Genomic DNA, 21,477 nt, shown 5'->3' with positions numbered 1-21,477 from the left:
GATTTAAAACCTAGGTATTTAAAGTTGATTTTAAAGTTTCTAGACGCAAACCAGATTTTAATTCGATCTAAGTGGATAGAGCTGTAAGTTGAGCCGCGTCGTCTCACCCCTTTTAACAGCCGCCGCGCATTTTCCACTCACTAATTACTGCTGTACCTGTTGCTAAACTGCCACAACTCAGGAAATCACAAAATTTTCGTTGTTTTTTTCTTCGGATTACGTGTGAGAATACTCGGGGTATTAAGTTGTTGAACTGAATTGAACATAAAAGATAATACTATTGTGTATTTAAAATAAATAAATAAAACATATTCCCCGTACATATACCGTGACAATACGGCACATTTACGTAAATCTCATTAGGAAGGCTCAAATTTATTTGTGATGAGATTTTGTGTAGCGGATATAATGAACACAATTTCTTTAAAGAACACGTCAATATTTTACCAAAATATGATATAATATATGAGAGAAGAGCATGGGTGCATGAATGGAAGAGGACATTTTGCGCCGACCACACATGATGTCAGATAAGGACCAAAAGACGAATAAGGAATAAACATTTTACAGTATAAACAGAGACATGCAAAGCTACATTTAAAAATGATCAAACTTAGTTTCCTTTTAACAATAGACTAAGCAAATGTTATTTTCAATAATCTAAGCCTTCACAGAAATACGTCCTCGATTCAATGAATAATCTACAACAAAAAGGATTGTATTACACGCCACGTTAATCAAATTAATAGTTCGGATAATTCGTGATATTATCACGGTATGGTCCCCGAGGTACGAGCCTCCTTGTATAAAACGCGACAATTCGAATTATTGTAGTTGTGCTGTTCTCCCTGAGGGTGTAGTCACACGCGACTGCCATTCAGCTCTCAGCACCAGTTGCTGTGGCAGTTTGGATGTGTCCACCGGTCCTGACACACCATGGACGCTAAGGTATTCCTAACTAGTTAATAAAGTGATAAGTTAATAGGCAAAAACTTAATGGGACTTGTATTGAATTTTGAAATCGTAATCAGCTTCCTGTTCTTTTAAGCCAATCTACTACTATTTTCATTGATAGCCGAAATTCTAATGCACAGATTATCGGAATACAATTTTATACATTGTTTTAATGTTCAATTTAATGACAATTCATCGGAGGGATGTTCGCGTGGCTTAATGAAAAAATAAAAAATAAACGATGCAATACAACAATTTTACGTTTTTATATAATACATCACAGACGTCCTTAAAATTATTATTCAATGCTGTTTAAGTATTTCAAAGGCACCCTTTTATTGATGAATTTAGTCGAAGATAAAATAATTTCGGGTAAACGTTATCTTTACTAAGACACGCTATTTTTTACAGTTTTTAAAGACAGCAAACACGGAAGTAAACGCTGTGAATAATAATAATAATCCTAATAATAATACAAAGTTAGTATTCCATGAACAAATATATATGACGATATTTTTTTTATTGCCTAGATGTGTGGGCGAGCTCACAGCCCACCTGGTGTTAAGTGGTTACTGGAACCCATAGACATCTACAACGCAAATGCGCCACACACCTTGAGATAGAAGTTCTAAGGTCTCAGTATAGTTACAACGGCTGCCCCACCCTTCAAACCGAAACGCATTACTGCTTCACGGCAGAAATAGGCGGGGCGGTGGTACCTACCCGTGCGGACTCACAAGAGGTCCTACCACCAGTAAGAACAACGATTGTATTGTCATTTGGGCATTAATAAACTAACAGTATTTAAACCGACAAAACTAAAAGGTACCGTATACCTTAGTGTGTTCTTTTTCTTAAGTTTCACTGACTGCTGTTGATTAAGCCGTATTGATGGTTTCTGAATAAAATTTATTTAGTTGCTACGTAAATATCAACTTTGTTTCACTTAATCCTTAAGAAGATTTTCCATTACAGAGCAAAGAGCGTGGTATTCTGAAGCTGGAGCCTCGACCGAAACTCTCAGGCGAAGCCAAAATGGAGTTGTCACCAATGGTAATTCCAATACATTATTTTTTCATAGTACAAATTGCGTATTTAATTGAGTTAACAATAAACATGTAAGAGTATGATTCTCAACTAATATTTCAATTAACAATAACAATCTGGCCTGCCCGATAATTCAGGACTTTTAACAAACAAATTTAGGCTACGATCTTTCTTCACTCTTCTATCTTCTATCTACTATCTTTAATCACTTACAGCTTTTATTTATTTTAATTGATGTTATTTAACTGGTAATTTTAATAATATATCAATGATTCTATGTACAGTTATGGACTGGCTTTTGAAATGGACGTTTTTAATTAATGAATAATAAGAGAGATGCCGTGTCTGGATCTCGTAACGTGAGCATTGGCGGGAAGATATGCTCAACAAACATATTAATAACCACAAGCCCACTGAGGTTCTCGCCGGATCTTCTCAGTGGGTCGCGATTACAATCCGGTGGTAGGTTCAGCGAAGCACTGCTCTTGCTGGGGCTAGTTTTAGCAAATTCTCTGAGGTTGACCCTTTTTTTTTTTTTTTTTCAACCTGTGAGCTCACCTACCGCTTGGATGGAATGCCCCCTAAACTGCCGGCGAACAGGTATGGAAAATAAAATAATTCATCGACAATCAGCCGACAAGAGTGAACTTCTTCTTTATTCTCCACCTTATCCCTCCAGGTGGGGTCGGCACGGCTATTTTTTCTCTTCCGTTCTCTTCTATCAGCCGTCATCTCAACACCCACTCCTCGCTCCCTCATATCGTCATTCACACGAATGAACGACTTATAAATACTTAATACATATATGATCCAAGACTGTATGTATCTTGATACTCTTTGACTGGAGTTTTCATTCCTTTTTCACAAAAATGTAGTTTTGTGACTCCTTGATAAGACACGCCCCACCAAACCATCATTGACGCAGGATGATGACCACGTTTTACCTTTCCGACCACTTGAGCAACATCTTTAGAACTGTGAGCGTACACTTTATCATTTTGCTTATTGTAGTGTTCTTCAATCGTGAACATTTTTTCATCGGTAAAGTGGATATTTCTGTGCCTTTCACCTGCGTATCGCGACAGAAGGCGTTTTGATCGATTCACTCTTTTTAATTGTAAAGATTGATTTAGGCCATGTCCTGTATATCGACGATAAGCACCGAGCTTCGGATCTTGTTTTATAAAACGCGACAGAGTTGTAGCAGAAATCTTCGTTTCTCGCGATAAGATTTTTTACTTCCTGATGGGGTTTCGACGAATTCTAGCTTTATCAGCATTAACAGTCTTTGTAGTTCTAACATACGGCTGATACTACTAAGCCTTTGAAGTGTCTGGAATATGACCGACGGCTCCATACCCACTTTGTGCAAGGCGATCACTGCAATCCTATTTTCTTTAACGCCCCATTTCATATTGTAATTTGATAATGAACACTAATAAATATGTGGAACGGCGCAAAATCGAAAGAAGTTTTTAAAATAATATACGTTTTCCAAATTCAAAATATAAATAAAAGTTGGAAAAAAAAAATGTTACAGTATTTATGACGAGACTTGTTATTTACGTAATATATTTTGGGGCAATAAAATTGAAAGAATAAAGAAGAAGAAGAAAAAGTTGTGACCTCGACATAAGACACATTCAGCTTATTGTTTCTGATAGCTTACAACACGTGAGCCAATGCGGCTATCAACTCTAATGAGAATTCAAGATACATACGTCATCTCACTACCTAAAATTACCGATACGCAATTACCGAATCGCTTAAGCAAACACTGTGTTTTCGGGGCTGGTGTTATTTTTTTAAATCATAATGCATTAATTACGAGCCAATAGGCGCGGCGGGGTGCCGCTAATTGACGAAATGTAACACTAGCTTTACGTAACCTGAAAATTGAATGGCCTTTAGCAATGGGAACGTACAGAATCATATTTTATTAGGTACATATCGACGCTTGAAAGATAAACGTGACTAAGCGACAATAACTGCTTTGTATATAAATGATAGGCAATAACCATATTCGATGCGCAAAAAAAAATATTTCTAGGTCTATTAAATTTATTTCAATCCTAAACCTAGATTCTACAGCTGGTGGTAGGACCTCTTGGGAGTCCGCACGGGTAGGTACCACCACCCCGCCTATTTCCGCCGTGAAGCAGTAATGCGTTTCGGTTCGAAGGGTGGGGTAGCCGTTGTAACTATACTGAGACCTTAGAACTTATATCTCATGGTGGGTGGCGCATTTACGTTGTAGATGTCTATGGGCTCCAGTAACCACTTAACACCAGGTGGGCTGTGAGCTCGTCCACCCATCTAAGCATTAAAAAAAAAATTCGTTAAAATAGTTTTTTTTTCAGGTATTTCAACTTTAATTTATTCTACTGTAAAGTTCACGCATTGTCGCTTAGTCACGTTTGCGTTTCAAGCGTCGATATACATTTTCCTTGATCTAGATCGGTACAAGTAAAACGTACAGAACAAACAAAAAAATATACATACATATATGGAGATAAATAATTTTAATTTGCATTAATTACTCTCAAAGAGAAATTGCAATGGGAAATATGTATGCGTAAATGAATTAAAGACTTTCTATCTATTGTGGAAGTGAATTATTTTATATTGATTGAATCTTTTTTTTTTTGACTACTATAAAATTGCCAAACATAACAATTCTGTAGTTATGAACTCGTTAAATTCAAATCATTATATTACTTATATAGACCGAATAAACAAATCAAAGTTTTTTTTTAAAACACTTCTGGTTATAGTAAGCATCTGAAATGTCGCAAAAGAAAAACGAGATTTATTTAAAATTGATTGTGGGCGAATATTATAGAAAAGTCAGTAGGTAAGTAGTTAGATACCCTAGCCGAAAGCCGAATCATAGACGAAAAGCAAACTTCAACTTCTAAACTAGGCCAACTCTCCTTCTGAAGCCAGGCTCGCCTCACAGTTGATAGTCACTCCGTTAGTTAGCTCAGACAAATTCTGACATTCAAATTAGATTAATATAGGATTTTGAAAGTTTTAAATAATTTGTTTAATCTTTCGACCTTATGCGCGCTTATTATTAATCAATCTCATTACCAACAATTCAGTTACGTATAAGTGAAAATTTGTCATATGATCTCTAGTTTACGAATATGTACCTATATATTAAGTATTTATTGCTACAGATCTGCCAAATTCATAAATATACGAAAATAATAGACGAACATAAGGCCCGCTTGATAATGAGTGTTCGCTATTTTTAATGGACATTAGGAATGCCATAGGCAAAGCCAAACGTCTTCACACCGAAGCTTGCAAAAGGCTTGGTGAAACATAAATAATTGTAATCGATCGTATTTAATGATGTCATTTAAGGAATCAGTAACACAACAGTAAAAACAACAAATTTTGTTTTCAGAAAAAAGTTATGTTTTTAAAGTTGGCAAGCCGCAAACCTTTTTTTGATTAAAATAAATAACGTTTACTTAAACGTTAAATAACTTTATTTAAAACAAGATAAATTTGTAGAAATCTGTCGTTAATTACAATGCTGCAACCTAACGCTGGGGGTGGAGTGCTAATCACGAAATGACTGGATAGGGATGTCGCATGCACCAAATAAAAATTTAAATCCACTGAATTTATTTTACATTTATTACGCTATAAAAGTATTAACATTATAAAGAAACGAAACCTATTACGTACATTTATTTTCATTTGGGGCAAAGTTTATTTAAAAAAATATAGTGATTTTCCTGCCCTTTCTATTTAGCATTAGGATTTCCTCAGTAATTTTATCAGGAAATCTATCCATGGCTCGTTTCGGTGAAATAAAACACGAAAATATATGTCGGTGGTTGGGTTCAACAAATCAGCACGAATTCAGAGAATTTAACCTGGTGGGTGCTCGGAATCACTTTGATAATTTCAGCAGGCACTCTCATACAAAATAAATAAATAATAATAGTAAAAATCCGCTGAATGTAGGCTGCGCAAGACCGGTTATCGTGCGAGAGGCTCGACGAGTGAAGTAACCCACAGACACAGCCCACTGAGTTTCTCACCGGATCTTCTCAATAGGTTGCGTTCCGATCCGGTGGTAAATTCTGCGAAGGAAATTCATTTGACCAATGCTTGAGGTACCTAAAAGCACCATTAATGGATCGGGAGGAACCGAAATGACTTGCTTAGGGCGACATCGACTGTTTACCATTCGGTCCACAGGGTCAGGTATGAAAACGCATTAAAATCCTATCTTATTGTCCTCACCAATTAAGTGAGTGAATAGATTATTACGGGGTCGTCGTACTCCCTTACGGGGGCACGGAGCGGGCCTCGGGGTAAGCCCCACTACCCGGGCAGACGCTCCCTGCCACATAGGGCAGGGGTGAAATGAATGCAAGACTGGATTGGGGGGGGGGCTGTTCGCAGCGTGCTTCGGCACACTCGCATCGACAAAAATACATACATATATTTAATACGACGGGCTTGATGATGCAGGAGGAGTGATGCCCGCGGACGACGCACCCCGGCGCCGGCTGCTGCCCTCTGCTTCCTAATGCTATTTTTTTTTTTTTTTTTTTTTTTTTTTTTTTTTTTTTTTTTTTTTTTTTTTTTTTTTTTTTTTTTCCTTACTATCTAACTACAACTAACTACAACTAAACTAAACTAACTAAACTACTATATACAACAGGGACAACAGTCAGCAACCGTGAGGCCCGCCACCGGCCCCATGCCGCGGCCCCACCTCTACAAACCAGAGGAGGAGCCGCGGCACTAGTTTGGCGCTCACCCGTTCTGGGCTCCCCAAAAGGAGAAGACCATCGCGGGGAGGGACCGATATGAAACACTCCCCAGACGGGGGAGTGGTCCACCCAACGGGGGTGGAAAATGGGTCCCCATAGGGGGGCACCCCAACAGTGTGGGGGGAGATGAAGAGTGTGGACAGCTCAGTCCCATGGGGGCACTCATTATGAGCACTCCCATATCACTCCGGTTAAGCCGACTATCTTACCATAGCCGGGGGTTCCAGTAGCTCCCTTGGTAGCGCCCGACCATCAGGTGGTCTGGCGTGCAAGGGAGCTATATTGTGGAGGTGCTCGTGGGATCCACCGTCAGCCCGCTCGTAAAGATTACGAGCTAGCCTCCGGATGAACTCCTCGAGCGACTCCACGTCCAGATCCCGGGCGATTACGTCATTTCTGACGTAACGCCCTGCTCCGACTATCGTGCGAAGAGCCAGATTTTGCTGGACCTGTAACCTCGCCCGCATACCCTGCGGGATGAGGTGATACCAGGCCTCAGCTGCGTACGTGATACGGGAACGGACATACGTCTTATAAATGCCGAGCTTAGTCCTGACCGGCAACCTGGAGGCCAACACCGGCCGGAGGAGGAATCTCGCACAGCGAGCGGCCGCCAACGCCTTATTGGCGTGGGCGGTCATCCTCAAACTCCGGTCGATATCGACCCCCAAGTACCGGACACTGGACCTAAACTCGACATTAGCGCCACGGAGACTGAGCTGTCCCGGGACGACTGTTGTGCGGACCGGACCGAAGAGGATAGCCGCAGTCTTCCCCACGTTGACCGCGACCCTCCATCGATCCAGCCACTGGGGCAGTAAGTCCAAGAGCCTCTGCATCCTCAAAATGGCCGCAGAGGGGACGTTGGATGACGAGAAGTAGGCGCTGTCGTCGGCAAACAGCGCCAACTTCACGTCTACTTCCCACGCTTGGAGGTTACCCTCGAGCGTGGGAATGTCGTTTGTGTAGAGAGCGTAGAGGAGTGGAGCCAGGACGCTTCCCTGCGGAACTCCGGCCGTGACTGGGCGCACCGACGACTTGGCGCCCTCGACCGCGACAAAGAAGGATCTTCCCTCCAGGTACGACCCCAGCAGTCGCACGTAGGCGTGCTGGAGGTCCGTGTTCTGCACCAGCTTGTGGATCAGTCCCGCATGCCAGACACGGTCGAAGGCTTTCTCGATATCGAGAAAGACTGCGGCCGTGTACTGGCGCGCGTTGGACCGATCCGCCAAGTGATGCATGACGCGGACCAATTGCAGCGTTGTCGAGTGACCGCTGCGAAACCCGAACTGCTCGGGTCTGGGAAGGATGTGCGGCGACACCCTTCTCAGCAGCAGCCTCTCGAACAACTTGCCCACATGCGACAGCAAGGTGATCGGACGGTAACTGGAGGGATTTCTCCTATCCTTGCCGGGTTTGGGCAAGGCGATAACCTTGCCCAATTTCCAAATTCCCGGGAAGTGTCCTGTGGACAGAATGGAATTGAACAGCCGTGTCATGTATGACACGACCGTTTCAGGGAAGTGGAAGAATGCGAGGGAGGGGATACCGTCCTCACCCGGCGCCTTGCGCCTCTTCATCCGCTTGATGGAGAGGCGCAATTCACTGGGAGTGATGAAAACATCATCTCCCAACGGTGGCACCGGGGAGGAGAGTAGGTTCGCTACGCTCTCTTCCACCGATTGGTGGAATGCGGCCTCTGAGGGTGCAGAGTCATTCGGAACGAACTGCCGCTCCAGCATTGCGGGAGTGAATAGAAATTTTAGGAATAACCTATAGCGCTAGACAGCGACTTAGCTGTGCTTCTAACATGGCTGACGTCCATGAGCGATGGTAACCAATTACCATTAAATAAGTCTTATATTCGTCCCGTTTATTGGGAAGACAATATTTTTCTTTTGTTTTTAAAATTTCATTAATAACATTATATTTTTAATTTTTCGTTTTTAAAAGTTTTAATGTTTTACAATTATTTTTCTCACTGTCAACCCTGTATGTTCCTTCAAGTTAATCAGCGTCAAAGTCACTGAATCTCTATGTCGATGACGTCTTGTCACGACATTCCACTGCTATTGAAGATTCTAATTTAATTTTCAATTCAAAAACAACAGGTTTCAACATGGGGCCGTCCATTTTATGCCCTCATTCATGTTGTCGTGTACAAACCTATTACGAGTAATATCAAGTAAGGTACATTTCTATCTGGACGAAGAAAATTGAAGCTGGCTGAAGAAAATTATTAAATTAATAATTTATGTACCTATCATAGTTGGTGCTAGAACGATTTATAAGTTCGCATAGAAGGGTACCACTATCCTGTTTGTTTCTGATTCCATTGCGTAGCAGTTACGTGGTCCGTATTAAAGAATAGCCGTTATATAATTATTAAATGGCGGTGATATTTCATAACATGCTGTTAGCTTAGGTTTCCGGTAACTAGTTACCAAAAGAAGTTCCGTGGGCTCATTCACTCATCTACGATACAATACAGTGTTTTATAGAGGCGGTCCCATCCTTCAAATCTCAATGCATGATTCTTATTATTGCCTTTTTTATGTTTGCTGGCGGTAGGACGTCTTGTGAGTCCGCACGGGTAGGTACCACCACTCTGCTTGTTTCGTTAATACGTTTCAGTTTGAAGGGTGGGGCAACCGTTGTAATTATACTAAGACCTTAGAACTCATATCTCAAGGTCGATGACGCCATTTACGTTGTAGATGTCTATGGGCTCCGGTAATCATTTAACACCAGGTGGGCTGTGAGCTCGTCCACCCATCTAAGCAATAAAAAAGTAAAAAAAAAACTTATCCACATGACTTTAGGGGTTATTCTGGCTTCGCCTTAATAAGTAAGTAGGTGAGCTCCCGGAGCTTAGCTAAAAGAAGATGCTAACCAGTCCATACCAATCCCATTAAATTTAAAATTTTCTACAAACATTAATTAGCGCTAGTAACTAAGAGTAGCATTGTCTACGACAATGTTTAAAATTTCCCATTCGAATCACAGCAACATAACAAAATATTACGCATTTAATGAAAATAATCAAAGAATTACACGAAATAGCTTTTATTGGCACGAGTCAGGACAAAGATTAATGTTTCGCGTGAATAAGTCTATTATATCATTAGGTAATATGAATTACAGAAGCGCACGCAGACAGCTAATTTGACTGTCTCTAAAAAAAATACAGAGACACGTTTCGTTTCTTTTTTTATATTGGATATTTTTTTTAACAATGTCTTAAATACTATACTACGTAATGTAAATACTATATATCTGATATTTCAAGTAAGATAGATACTGTATCTTGAGATGCCGGCTAAAGGCTGTGCTGCCTTTATTTGAGACACGAAATTAACGGCAATTTTGTGGTTTTTGTCATTTCAGTTATCATCCCATTTTCGTCAGGAAGAACTTTTTAAAAAAAAAGTTTGCGTTCTTAAATATTAGTAGTGTAAATGGTATGAGTTTTAGTTTTCAAAAATCATAAAATTAAATTAATATTTAGATAGACAATTTGAATAAATCAATTTTGATAAGACAATCACAAAAGATAACTAGATTCTGAGATTAAACATTATACCTAAACTGGCTACGATAAAGTAAATATAAATACATTATTTTAAAAGAAAAAATTATGTATCCTTCGTACTGCCTCAACATATTCAGTTGATCTGATATGGGACCCTGGACCAATAAAAAAATAAGTCAAAATGAACATTGAAACTTTTTTCAAACTAACATAGTGGCCACAGATTAAAAATCAGTATAGAAAGAAAAATGCTGCTGCCTGCTTTGAAAAATTAACTTTTTTATCTGAGCCTTAAAATCAAATTATGTTTTTAAAAATAAAACTGTCCATTTCAATCAATTTCGACCGCGTCTGTACGAAAGTTGAAGTTATTTCTTACCGCACCTCCCAATAACAAGCCGCCCTGTATATTAATTTACGATCCTAAGGCTCACCTCATAATAACTGCTATAAAAACATATTTTTTATCGTAGCCCGGAATATGAAACATATTTATAACTAGGCTATTTAGTTCGAAATGTCATAAAACAATTATCTTGTAAAAGTACAATGATAATTAGGAATTCTTAATTCAAATGTGACAGTTGTAATAGATTATTTTTTTCTTTTGATGACGGGATGCAATGCGTGACAAAAATCAGTTTGTATTAAGTTCAGTTCGCAAAGCACCTGATCGGTGTCGTAAATCGTTTAATTTATTGTGTGGTGTGCGGCGAGCCTTGTTTGACTTCAGTCGATACTTGATAAGCCACAGCACAGTCTGATTGCTGTTCCCCCGATCACAGGACGGACAGGATCGGTCAGTGCTCACGAAAATATATATTTTTTTACATAGAAAAAAAATCTTAGAATATTAGTTGATAGTTTCAAATAATAATAAAAAAATTGGTTTCTCCGAAAAAGAAATTCTTAATATTCGAATTGTTATGCAGTCATGAAAATTTTCAATTTCCACGGAGGTATCGTATCAAAAAATTCCCTTGGCTCCAATTACTAATTTTCCATTCAAGGAATCCATCCAATCCGATTAAAGTGTTAATTCGTAGCATTCGTAATCACATAAATTGCTAGTTTTGGTGCTTATTTAGGAAATGGAAACACGCAATATAAAAACGTACGGTGGTAATTAAAATCTGACATCAAAAATAAATGGAAATAATTACGGTCCTTTCAAAATTTCTTTAAGTAATGAAAGTTAAATTGAACAAACAAAAACATTAGCGTATTATTCGCCGCGGGGTGTCTTGTGTCATCATTATTATTAATTTGACCTGCTAGAAAAATATAGAAAAAACCCATGTGCTTCAGAAATGTCACGTTAAAGACTCAAACACCCAAACTAAACGATTAATTTTAAATTTTAAATTATTAAAACAAGGCCCGGTAATGTAATAAATTAAATAACAATTTATTTCGATCGGATAGAAAATGTACAGGTTATTGATGTCTTTATTCTGTTTTTATTTATTTATTTAATAACGACTCATACAGATCGTCTACTTAATTTTATGGTTTTAATCATTCTTCTGTGAGAAGATACCAAGGATCTTGACAATCTTTCTCAGTAATTACTTCACTTTATAAATTTATGTCCAGAAAAATCCAACAAAGGTTTAAATAAATAAATCCATAATGATAATAATATTTTTTAATACATATTTTATTTTATAGAATGAACTAGATAGAACTGTATAGAACAATTATCTGGTAAAAAACGCAATAACTATATTTAGTTATGTAAGTTGTAATAATTGTTTACATTCTACGGATTACTTTTTAGGTTTCGTCTGATCATCCTCCGACCTCGCCGCAGCCTTCAATAGACCGGTTATCGGTGACGTGGGCGGACCCTGGTAACATGACATCCTCGGGAGTTAACCTATTCCATCTGCCCTCAGAGACACCCATCACTGAGGTTAGGTTTTCGCCAACAGGTGGAGGTGAGTATAATGAGTTATCAAATGACGTTTGCAAATCATGCCTTATATATTTTTAGTCCTTATTCAGTATAGAGTGTTTCAAAAAGTCTTGTTAGTCTGACTCCTTGCTATATGAGCCTTGATGTTTAAGCAGTTGTTTTGATGGTTTAAATAAAGAAAATAAATATTACCACTACATTGAAGACTATAAAATGGTTACTGTTTTTTTTTTTAATTTCATCCTCCCATTTAGTTTTAAGTATGGCTTCATTTTTACTGTCTCATAAACTATAATGCGGTTTATTATGAGAGCATCGTAATTGTTAAAAATTATAGACTGGGAATATAATTAGCGATGTTCGAAGGAAAGGGATAAGCTGCCGTCGGACTTGTTTATTACCGCGGCTCGATCAAAGAAACGCTGCATATTACCTACATCTTTGAGAATATTACAAGCTGTTCATATAGCACCATTCCTTATTAAAAATAAATAAAAAAAAACGATATTTTTGAGACAGTTAATGTCGATTCCTTTCGGACTGAACCTAACCCTAACCCTCAATTTCCCGCGTATTTAACTGTGTTTAACAAAGTACACATATTGAAGATTTTTGCCTATATTATGTGCACTATTCATGTGCACAGAAATTTTCAAGTTCATATTCGAGCTTTGAATATTTTGTTTTAAGTACAATTCTATGCTTTAAAGTAAATATTTCATTCAGAAGACTGAGAAGAATATTTTAATGCATTATGGTTTTTTTAACGTAGCAAATGTAAATTCATTCCCGTAGACTTTCACGAAGAAAAATACTATTATGATCATATATTACTGCACTAACCCATGTAATGAAATACTTACATTTAAAACATCAGTTCAGAATACACAAAAACTCATATACTGAAGAAAAATAAAACAATTAAAGAAAAATGAAAATGCAATGCAATTTTGGCCGATTTCATTTGCACTGTTATTACTATTGTTTTTTAAACTTTTCACAATACATTCACATTTAATAAATATTTTATAGTGCCTTCTTTAAATCACATCACATTTATATTTGAATGTGTTTTCGTTTTGTTCCTTGGCCTTGTTTTTGAAACTCGACCGATTAAGATTCTTTGACAAACTGTCAGTATTTGTCGCATTTGTGCTCTAAGCCAGACTTGAATTTATTATTTATAGAAGAATTCGCGTCTGCTCAGGCTTTTTGATTTATGAAATCTCTGAAGGAGAAATTTACTGTAGATATATTTCTAGAATTTATAGCCATTACTTTGAAAGTGATTTTCTGTAATAATTTAACAAATTCTGTAGTGTAAATTTCACATAATCAAACAAGGCCTTTATCGTGTGTGTTTTATCAAGCAACATAACGTCTAAACTGTCTCTCACAGACGGCTCTGATGATGAGACTTATTCCGCGAGCCTGAGCGCAGTACTACGGCAGCGCCGCGCCAGCGTGAGGAGGTCCCGTAAGGGTCGCACCAGGAGACCATCGTCACCATTCATGAACGACGAGAGCAGGCCGCGGCGACGGTCTTCTGTTTTCACAACCAGCTCTGGGGAGTAAGGGAATTCTGAATGCGTCTCGCACAACAATTTCAGACGCTCATAATGGAATTTTACAGTTTTTTTTCTTTTTTTTTATTACTTATATGAGTGGACGAGCTCACAGCCCACCTGGTGTTAAATGGTTACCGGAGCCCATAGACATCCACAACGTAAATGCGCCACCCACCTTGAGATATAAGTTCTAAGGTTTCAAGTATAGTTACAACGGCTGCCCCACCCTTCAAACCGAATCGCATTACTGCTTCACGGCAGAAACAGGCAGGGTGGTGGTACCCACCCGCGCGGACTCACACGGGGTCCCACCACCAGTAAGAATAGAACCACAGGAATAAAGTATTAGACTATTATTAAAGAAAATTTATGTATGCGATTCCATCACTTCAACACACAATCAAATACTTTCCAATCATTTATCTGTAGTAATAATATCCTTGTGCTATCTTAATCTTTAGCAACAGAGCAAAAAAAGGAACGATATTTCTAAACTTAAGATATTTTATATTCTAGCTTTGTTAACTAACTTAGCTCTTCCACTAAGTTTATTATCCTAATTTACTATACCCAAATTGAACCATACGTTTCTGAGTAAAGAGGACGTGGAAAAACAAAGCCGATATTTTTATAAACAATTTTCAATTTCTACAACTAACATAACTTAAAAAAATATACTCTGGTGCTCTTAAAGTACTAGTTGCTAACGCGAATCTTCCGGCTGATTCATTACTACAAATAAGTTTTAACATCCAACAACTATCTTCACTACTTGCTTCTTGGCGTAAACGCACTCTATCGGTATATTAGTAAAAATGTTTTTTCTATCCCAGCACGGCCATTTCTATGGAAGAAGTGCAGCAAACGATCGTAACCCAGGAGCAGATCTTCGAGAACATTCATCTGCATAAAGAAGTGTTAGGCTCGGTGAAGCAACAACCATTGGGCATGAGACGAAAACTTAAGATTGTACACCAGGTATCCCTTATTTTACTGGCCTCCACTGTTTAAGGCCATCAGCGCAAAAGTATGACGTATAATGGAATTTATTTAAAATATAATAAATTGGGATGCAAAACCGGCCTATCCATAGTTTCACCCATAGATAACAGATAGCTTTGTAAACATTGTTTTTCCGCGTATTTTTTTTTTTGCCTACTCAAATTCAAATTCATTCAAACCTAATAGCCTACATACTAACTATGGTAAGCTTAGGCCACTTTTGCGCTGATGGCCTCATTTGTACATACTCTGAAACTTAGATTGGGACAAATCTGGAAATTTTACTAGTTCAAGCTGACTTTCTTCGTTTGTTTTAATAGTAATAATTTGAAGTCGTGCCCTCATTTTAGGCTAAAACGTACATCAAACGACACGAAGGCCAACTTCAGGAGCGTTTGGCGCAGTCCAAGTGTACAAAGGATATTTACGCCAGATTCAATATACTTATGGCTGCGGTGAGTTATAGAAATTTGAAAAACCGATATTAAAGAAATTACAGTGATATTAAGAATACAAAATTTTTGGTAGATTTAAGTCCACAAAATAATTTTTATTAACTTTGGAGTGACTTTATAGCAACGTAAAATTAAAAACAAGTGTTAGTATAGCAAGCCGCTGCCTAGCATTTTGGTAGGCAGCGGCTTGGCTCTGCCCTTGGCATTGCTGAAGTCCATGGGCGACGATAACCACTCACCATCAGGTGGGCCGTATGCTCGTCAGACTACAAAGGTAATGAAAAAAAAAAAACCTTATTATGAGCCTGCACGGTGGCATACAACCCTGCCTACTTTTGAATCAATTCTTGAATCCGTTGCGATTTGAAGGTTGAGGCAGTCGTTCTACTGTAAAAACTAAGACTTAGAACTCATGTCTCGAGGTGATTGGCAGCATTTACATTGTTGATATTATGATGTATGGCTACCACTTAACGCAAGGTGCTCACCTAAGTGTGAGTTCGTCCAACGATAACAAAAAAATACCTTTTAATATAAAGACTAAATTTGTATGCCGTTGGAACTTTTGTCTTCGGTGCCGCTAGTTCCAACTGCATATAAATTTGAGTTACGTTAAAAAACTCGCACTAAGCACATTGTAGCCTCTTCCACTATAATACTAGAGATAACTAACATAGAACAAGACCGTTCTGGCGTTTGTTTACTTTTAGAAATGGCAACAAGTGAAACGTGAAGCCGCAAATACTTCGAATCTACTCATTCCCTGGGAATTACGGATCAAAGAAATCGAATCGCATTTTGGCTCGGTGGTCGCATCATACTTCACGTTCCTCCGCTGGTTGTTTTGGGTTAACCTGGTTATCGGATTCATTCTGCTCGTCTTTGTTATAGTCCCAGAGGTAGGTTCCGTTATTTCCTTGTTTATGTCGCGAATCAAAATATCTGTTTGCTTAGTACGGTGCTTAAATTTATTACATAAATCCGGTAGCTGAATCAATATGTCAGAAAATAAAGCAATACACTACGAAATATATCTATCAAGAATTGTAAAGACACAGACGGACATATGGAATTGCAATTTTATCTGGTTTTGAATGCAAGCAAACGCTTAACACATTTAATGCCAACTACGCGGCGTCCTAAAGGATCGGGAGGCCGAACACACGACGCCGTGGCATGATCAATTTGTTAAAATTAATAGCGCGAACCCTAATCCAACATTTGATATTATAAGATCGGTGCTTTATGTTTATGACCATGTACTTCATGCAAAGTTATCGCAGCGGTACTGGTTTTATCGTAAAAAAAGTAAATTTTTACCAGAATCTAATGAGCACTATAATCTATATCTATAATTTATAGTAAATTTTACATATAGCCCAATAACAGCATTACACACCAGTTTTTTTTTGTTGCTTAGATTTGTGGACGAGCTCACAGCCCACCTGGTGTTAAGTGGTTACTGGAGCCCATAAACATCTACAACGTACCTAAATGCGCCACCCACCTTGAGATATAGTTCTAAGGTCTCAGTATAGTTACAACGGCTACTCCACCCTTCAAACCGAAACGCATTGCTGCTTCACGGTAGAAATAGGTGGGGAAGTGGTACCTACCCGTGCGGTCTAATAAGAGGTCGTACCACCAGTAAATAGTAAGGAATTACAAATTGCCATATTCTTCTAGTATCTAACAGCCGATCCTCTGCAAGACGGCGAAAGGAAGATAATAATGGAGGACGAAATACGCAATTCTACGAAGCTGTTGACCCTTTGGGAGTTCGAAGGTGTACTGAAATACTCTCCAATATTCTACGGCTATTACAGCAACCTGGAACGACCACAGTACAGGATGCCGCTCGCCTATTTCCTGACCGGCCTCGTTGTTTACATTTATAGCTTCGTGGCTATTCTTAGAAAGTGAGTTCGAAATCAACCGTTGTTGTACAAGTTTCAATAATTCTAAATCATGCGACACGACAATTCCAATGGTACCAAAAAAAAAAGCATTGAAACTAAAATTCCTGAAAAAAAGAACTGGACACAGAGGAAAATTCAATTTCGTAAAATAAATGATGATTTAATAAATTAAAAGCAGGTCGCAAAACCGTATAACCTTTGAAGGGAGTAGCGGGCAGTGTATATAAACAAAACAACTGCAATAGATCTCCAACTATTTTCTCACCTACCCATATATAATATTACAAAAAACATTCTTGCATATTTTTTTTAGAATGGCAGAAAATTCTCGAATGTCTAAATTATCAGAGAAAGAAGACGAATGCATATTCTCGTGGAAGCTATTCACTGGATGGGATTTCATGATAGGCAACACAGAGACAGCACACAATCGCATAGCATCGATCATACTCGGTTTCAAAGAAGCGTTACTTGAAGAAGCTGAGAAGAAGAAAGACTTGAGAAAGTAAGAAACATAAGCTGAGTAACAACTAGTTTTTAACTTGCTTTTACGAACTCTAGATCAGTCTCTTTCGTGAGCATAACTGTATTTATATTTGAGCACTATCACTGACACTATAACTGACTTTCAAAGAAAAATGAAAATATTTATTTATATTAAATAACTCGTGCCTGAATTCGGTTGCAGCTGGCGCATTATATCTCTTCGTGTCTTCGTCAATCTGTGTGTGATCATCCTACTTGCTGTGTCTGCATACGCGGTAGTCTATGTTGTGACGGGCTCTGATAACAACCAGAAAGTTCGCAGCTGGTGGTGCGAGAATAAGACCACGATAGTCGTCACTGGTATCTCGATTACGTTTCCGGTTTTCTTCGAGCTACTTGGTTTCTTGGAGCATTACCACCCGAGGAAGCAGCTCAGGTTACAATTGGCAAGGTTAAAACTTATCGTCATTGTCACTTATCATGATTGCACACCTAGTTAACAATATTTTAAATTATTAATTTTCCTTTCCAGAATAATGCTTCTTAATTTGCTGAATTTGTATTCTTTGATTTTTGCCTTGTTCAACAAAATCGATGGCATGAGCAAAGATCTAGACTCCTTACAGCCGAAGCTGGACATGAATGCGACAGCTTTTCCCGAAATACTACTGAATATGACTGAAGTATTAGCCACCAATATGCCTAGCGAATGCTTTGAAGAAAGAATTATATGTGGGTCATGTAATATGGAGATAACGTTTCAATTTAGTATAATGAATGACACAGATTCGCCGTTGCACATATACAAAAGTAAAACCAAAGCTACTAGACAAGAGCGTGCAATAATATTAAAAAATATATATGCAAATGAAAACGAAAGCATTAAAGATGAAACTGCCATAGACGAAGCAGATGCTGAATATTCGACAGAATCACAATTTTCAAGTTCTGCTACAGAAAACGAATATTCCATTTCAACCGACATGCAGAATGGATCCGAAACAACGGTACTCGAGAGTATATTATTACATAGAAAACAACTACAAAATTTACATAAAATAATACTATTGATACCACCGGTTGTAGTCAATAAGCCAAATCAAACTTCAGATATCGATTACAATGAATATGAGGAAGCAGGCTCGGGATCATCTTCAGTTGAGAACACGAAAACAATAACAGATACCGTGAGTACTGAATCGTTTCTCTCGTCAACAGAAAGCTTAGAAACGGAAATTACAGAAGAAATTAAAACTATAGATTTCGAAACAACTACATCGACATCTATTACAAGTGACGTGACTTATGACCCGAGTACCGATTCAGAACTAACACCAAGCACACCCGATGGAATTACCGACACAACAACAAGCTTTGATGATGTAACATCTAGTACATTAGATTTTAGTAGTAAAGATATGTCGGACATCATCACAGAGAGCGTGGAGATTGATACTACTACTCAAGTAAATAAATTAATTGACGATTTTACAACTAATATATACATATCAACTGAACCATTCACACCTACAGAAATAAGCGAAACAACAACATATAAGGATGTAGAAAACGTCTATGTATATCCTAACATTGATATGGTTTTCAACTGCACAGTCAATTGTGGAGGTCTTAACGTTACTCAAGTCACCTATATATCTAACTTTACGATAGTAGAGAGAATTTGTTACGTAACCAAATGCCAATATAGTACGCTAAACTATTTGCGAGACAATCAGATTAATATGACCATCGTAGACATGGTGTATACCGATCAAAACAATAGAAAGGTTTATAACTTGACAAAGGACACAAAAAAGAAATTATTGAAACTGTGTTGGGAAACCATGTTCGGACAAGAACTCGTTAAATTAACTATGATGGATTTAGTGAGTAATTTTACAAATTGGACTTGAATTTTTATATCAAAAAGAAAAAAGTTCAAGCTTTTATTTTACTATTTCAGGTATTTGTACTTTTGAGTGCTTTATTTATGGACTTCTTTCGGGCACTGTTTGTGCGATATATGAACCGCTGCTGGTGCTGGGATTTGGAGAAAAAGTTTCCGGAGTATGGGGACTTTAAGATCGCCGAGAATATTTTACATTTAATAAATAATCAAGGAATGGTTTGGATGGGAATGTTCTTTTCACCCGGCCTTGTGGTTCTGAACGTAGTAAAATTGATGATCATGATGTACTTACGTTCGTGGGCTGTTATGACCTGCAATGTGCCCCACGAAGTCGTATTCAGAGTTTCAAAGAGCAACAATTTCTATTTGGCCTTACTGTTAACCATGTTGTTTCTTTGTGTTCTACCAGTCGGCTACGCTATTGTTTGGGTGAAACCGTCTTGGCATTGTGGGCCTTTCTCTGAATATGACAGGATTTCCGAAATCCTAACCAAAAAAATAAAAAAGAAGCTACCAACTACATTAAACTTTGCATTACAATATATAGCATCTCCAGCAATCGTCATACCTTTATTGGTTCTCTTAATTCTTATAATTTATTACTTGATATCGCTAACTAACTCTTTGAGGGAAGCCAATAACGATTTAAAGGCAAGTTCATATCTATTCACATAAATTTGTAAGTTTTTAACGGCTTTTATTAAGTTAAAAAATTTACAGATTCAACTTCGCCGTGAACGAACCGAGGAGCGAAGAAAAATGTTCCAACTGGCTGATACAAGAAGACGCGCTGGGTCATCAGCAATGGATAATACTCCTTTTGCTCGATGGAAGAAGGCTCTACCGTCTTTGCCATTTAGCAAATCCATCGATTCCGACGATCGTAAAGCATCAACTGGCGATGAGATTATTCTGCCTTCGAAGAAAAAGAAAGGTATAAATATATACTTTTTTATTAATTTTTATTTTGTTTTATTTTTATATTTTCTAATAAAATGTAATTTCCAGGTGGAATCTTTGCGAAAATCGTTGGAATGGCTTTAGATAAAAAAGTTGACGTAGAAGCAGTATCTGAAGTAGATAATATGTCGCCATCTCTTAACAATGCTGATGACGAAACCGATACAGACTTTCATGAAACATTACCCAAAGAAGTATTGAAAGCAAAAGATATAACCATAGTTGCACACTATGACAAAGCAAAAGAAAATATTGTACTAGCTAAGCGAAATGATAGTGAAGAAAACAAAACAACTGTTAACGGGAAATCGTTGAAAGTAAAAAATGATAATAAAACAGAAAAGAAAGCCGTATTCGAAAAGCAAATGAAAGATCCGCAGTACGGAGATATTGAAAAACCTGAGGAAGGTAAAGCTCCAGAACCGTATCCTAAACAAACTGTTGCACAACGCGAGGATATGAGGATTTGTAAGAAACAAACATCAGAATCGAGTACGAAGTCAAAGCAATCTGATTCCATTGGATCTGTAATACCAGTCATAACCATAAGTACTACTGAAAGTGATGAAGAAACACTATCTAAAATAGAAAAAATTGAGGAAAAAGAAAAGGACAAAAAAACGAACAAAAACAACACCGACTTGAAGTCACTCAGAAGGCAGAGTAGCGTTGATAGTATACAAGAAATTAAGCTCCCAAAAGAGAAAAAACAAGAAGAAGGACATAAATTTCAGTACTCGCTGTGAATGTAGAACTTACGTTAACTAAGTTACAAATATTATACTTTATTTAATCACAAATGCTCTTTTATTTTATGAATAAATATAGTAAAATATACATCGATATATAGAGAGAAAAATAAGAAGAGTTCTTAGTTGCCTTATTACAATATCTAGTAGAGCAAACGCAAACGTAATATCTGACG

General features: G+C 37.8%; 1 protein-coding gene across 2 annotated transcripts; it reads left to right on the top strand.

Moving 5' to 3' along the window:
* The first annotated feature begins 909 nt into the window (after positions 1 to 909).
* Positions 910 to 21,352, top strand: LOC101739801 (transmembrane channel-like protein). Of its 2 annotated transcripts, XM_062676104.1 has the most exons (14): positions 910 to 948; positions 1,930 to 2,007; positions 12,116 to 12,275; positions 13,653 to 13,824; positions 14,655 to 14,799; positions 15,174 to 15,278; positions 15,989 to 16,177; positions 16,965 to 17,197; positions 17,511 to 17,702; positions 17,886 to 18,134; positions 18,216 to 19,569; positions 19,647 to 20,243; positions 20,313 to 20,526; positions 20,601 to 21,352. In XM_062676104.1, the coding sequence occupies exons 1-14, from the start codon at positions 937 to 939 to the stop codon at positions 21,296 to 21,298; spliced, it is 4,398 nt and encodes a 1,465-aa protein (XP_062532088.1). In that variant the 5' UTR covers positions 910 to 936; the 3' UTR covers positions 21,299 to 21,352. The 2 variants fall into 2 exon arrangements, with proteins under 2 accessions (XP_062532088.1, XP_062532120.1); XM_062676136.1 differs by lacking the exons at positions 910 to 948; positions 1,930 to 2,007 and adding an exon at positions 11,014 to 11,134.
* Positions 21,353 to 21,477: the final 125 nt, after the last annotated feature.

Source organism: Bombyx mori, chromosome 1 (assembly GCF_030269925.1).
Source record: "Bombyx mori chromosome 1, ASM3026992v2".
In the NCBI taxonomy this organism is placed as follows: domain Eukaryota; kingdom Metazoa; phylum Arthropoda; class Insecta; order Lepidoptera; family Bombycidae; genus Bombyx; species Bombyx mori.
The sequence above is the reverse complement of the archived record's forward strand: the minus strand, read 5'-3'. Positions and strand labels throughout refer to the sequence as shown.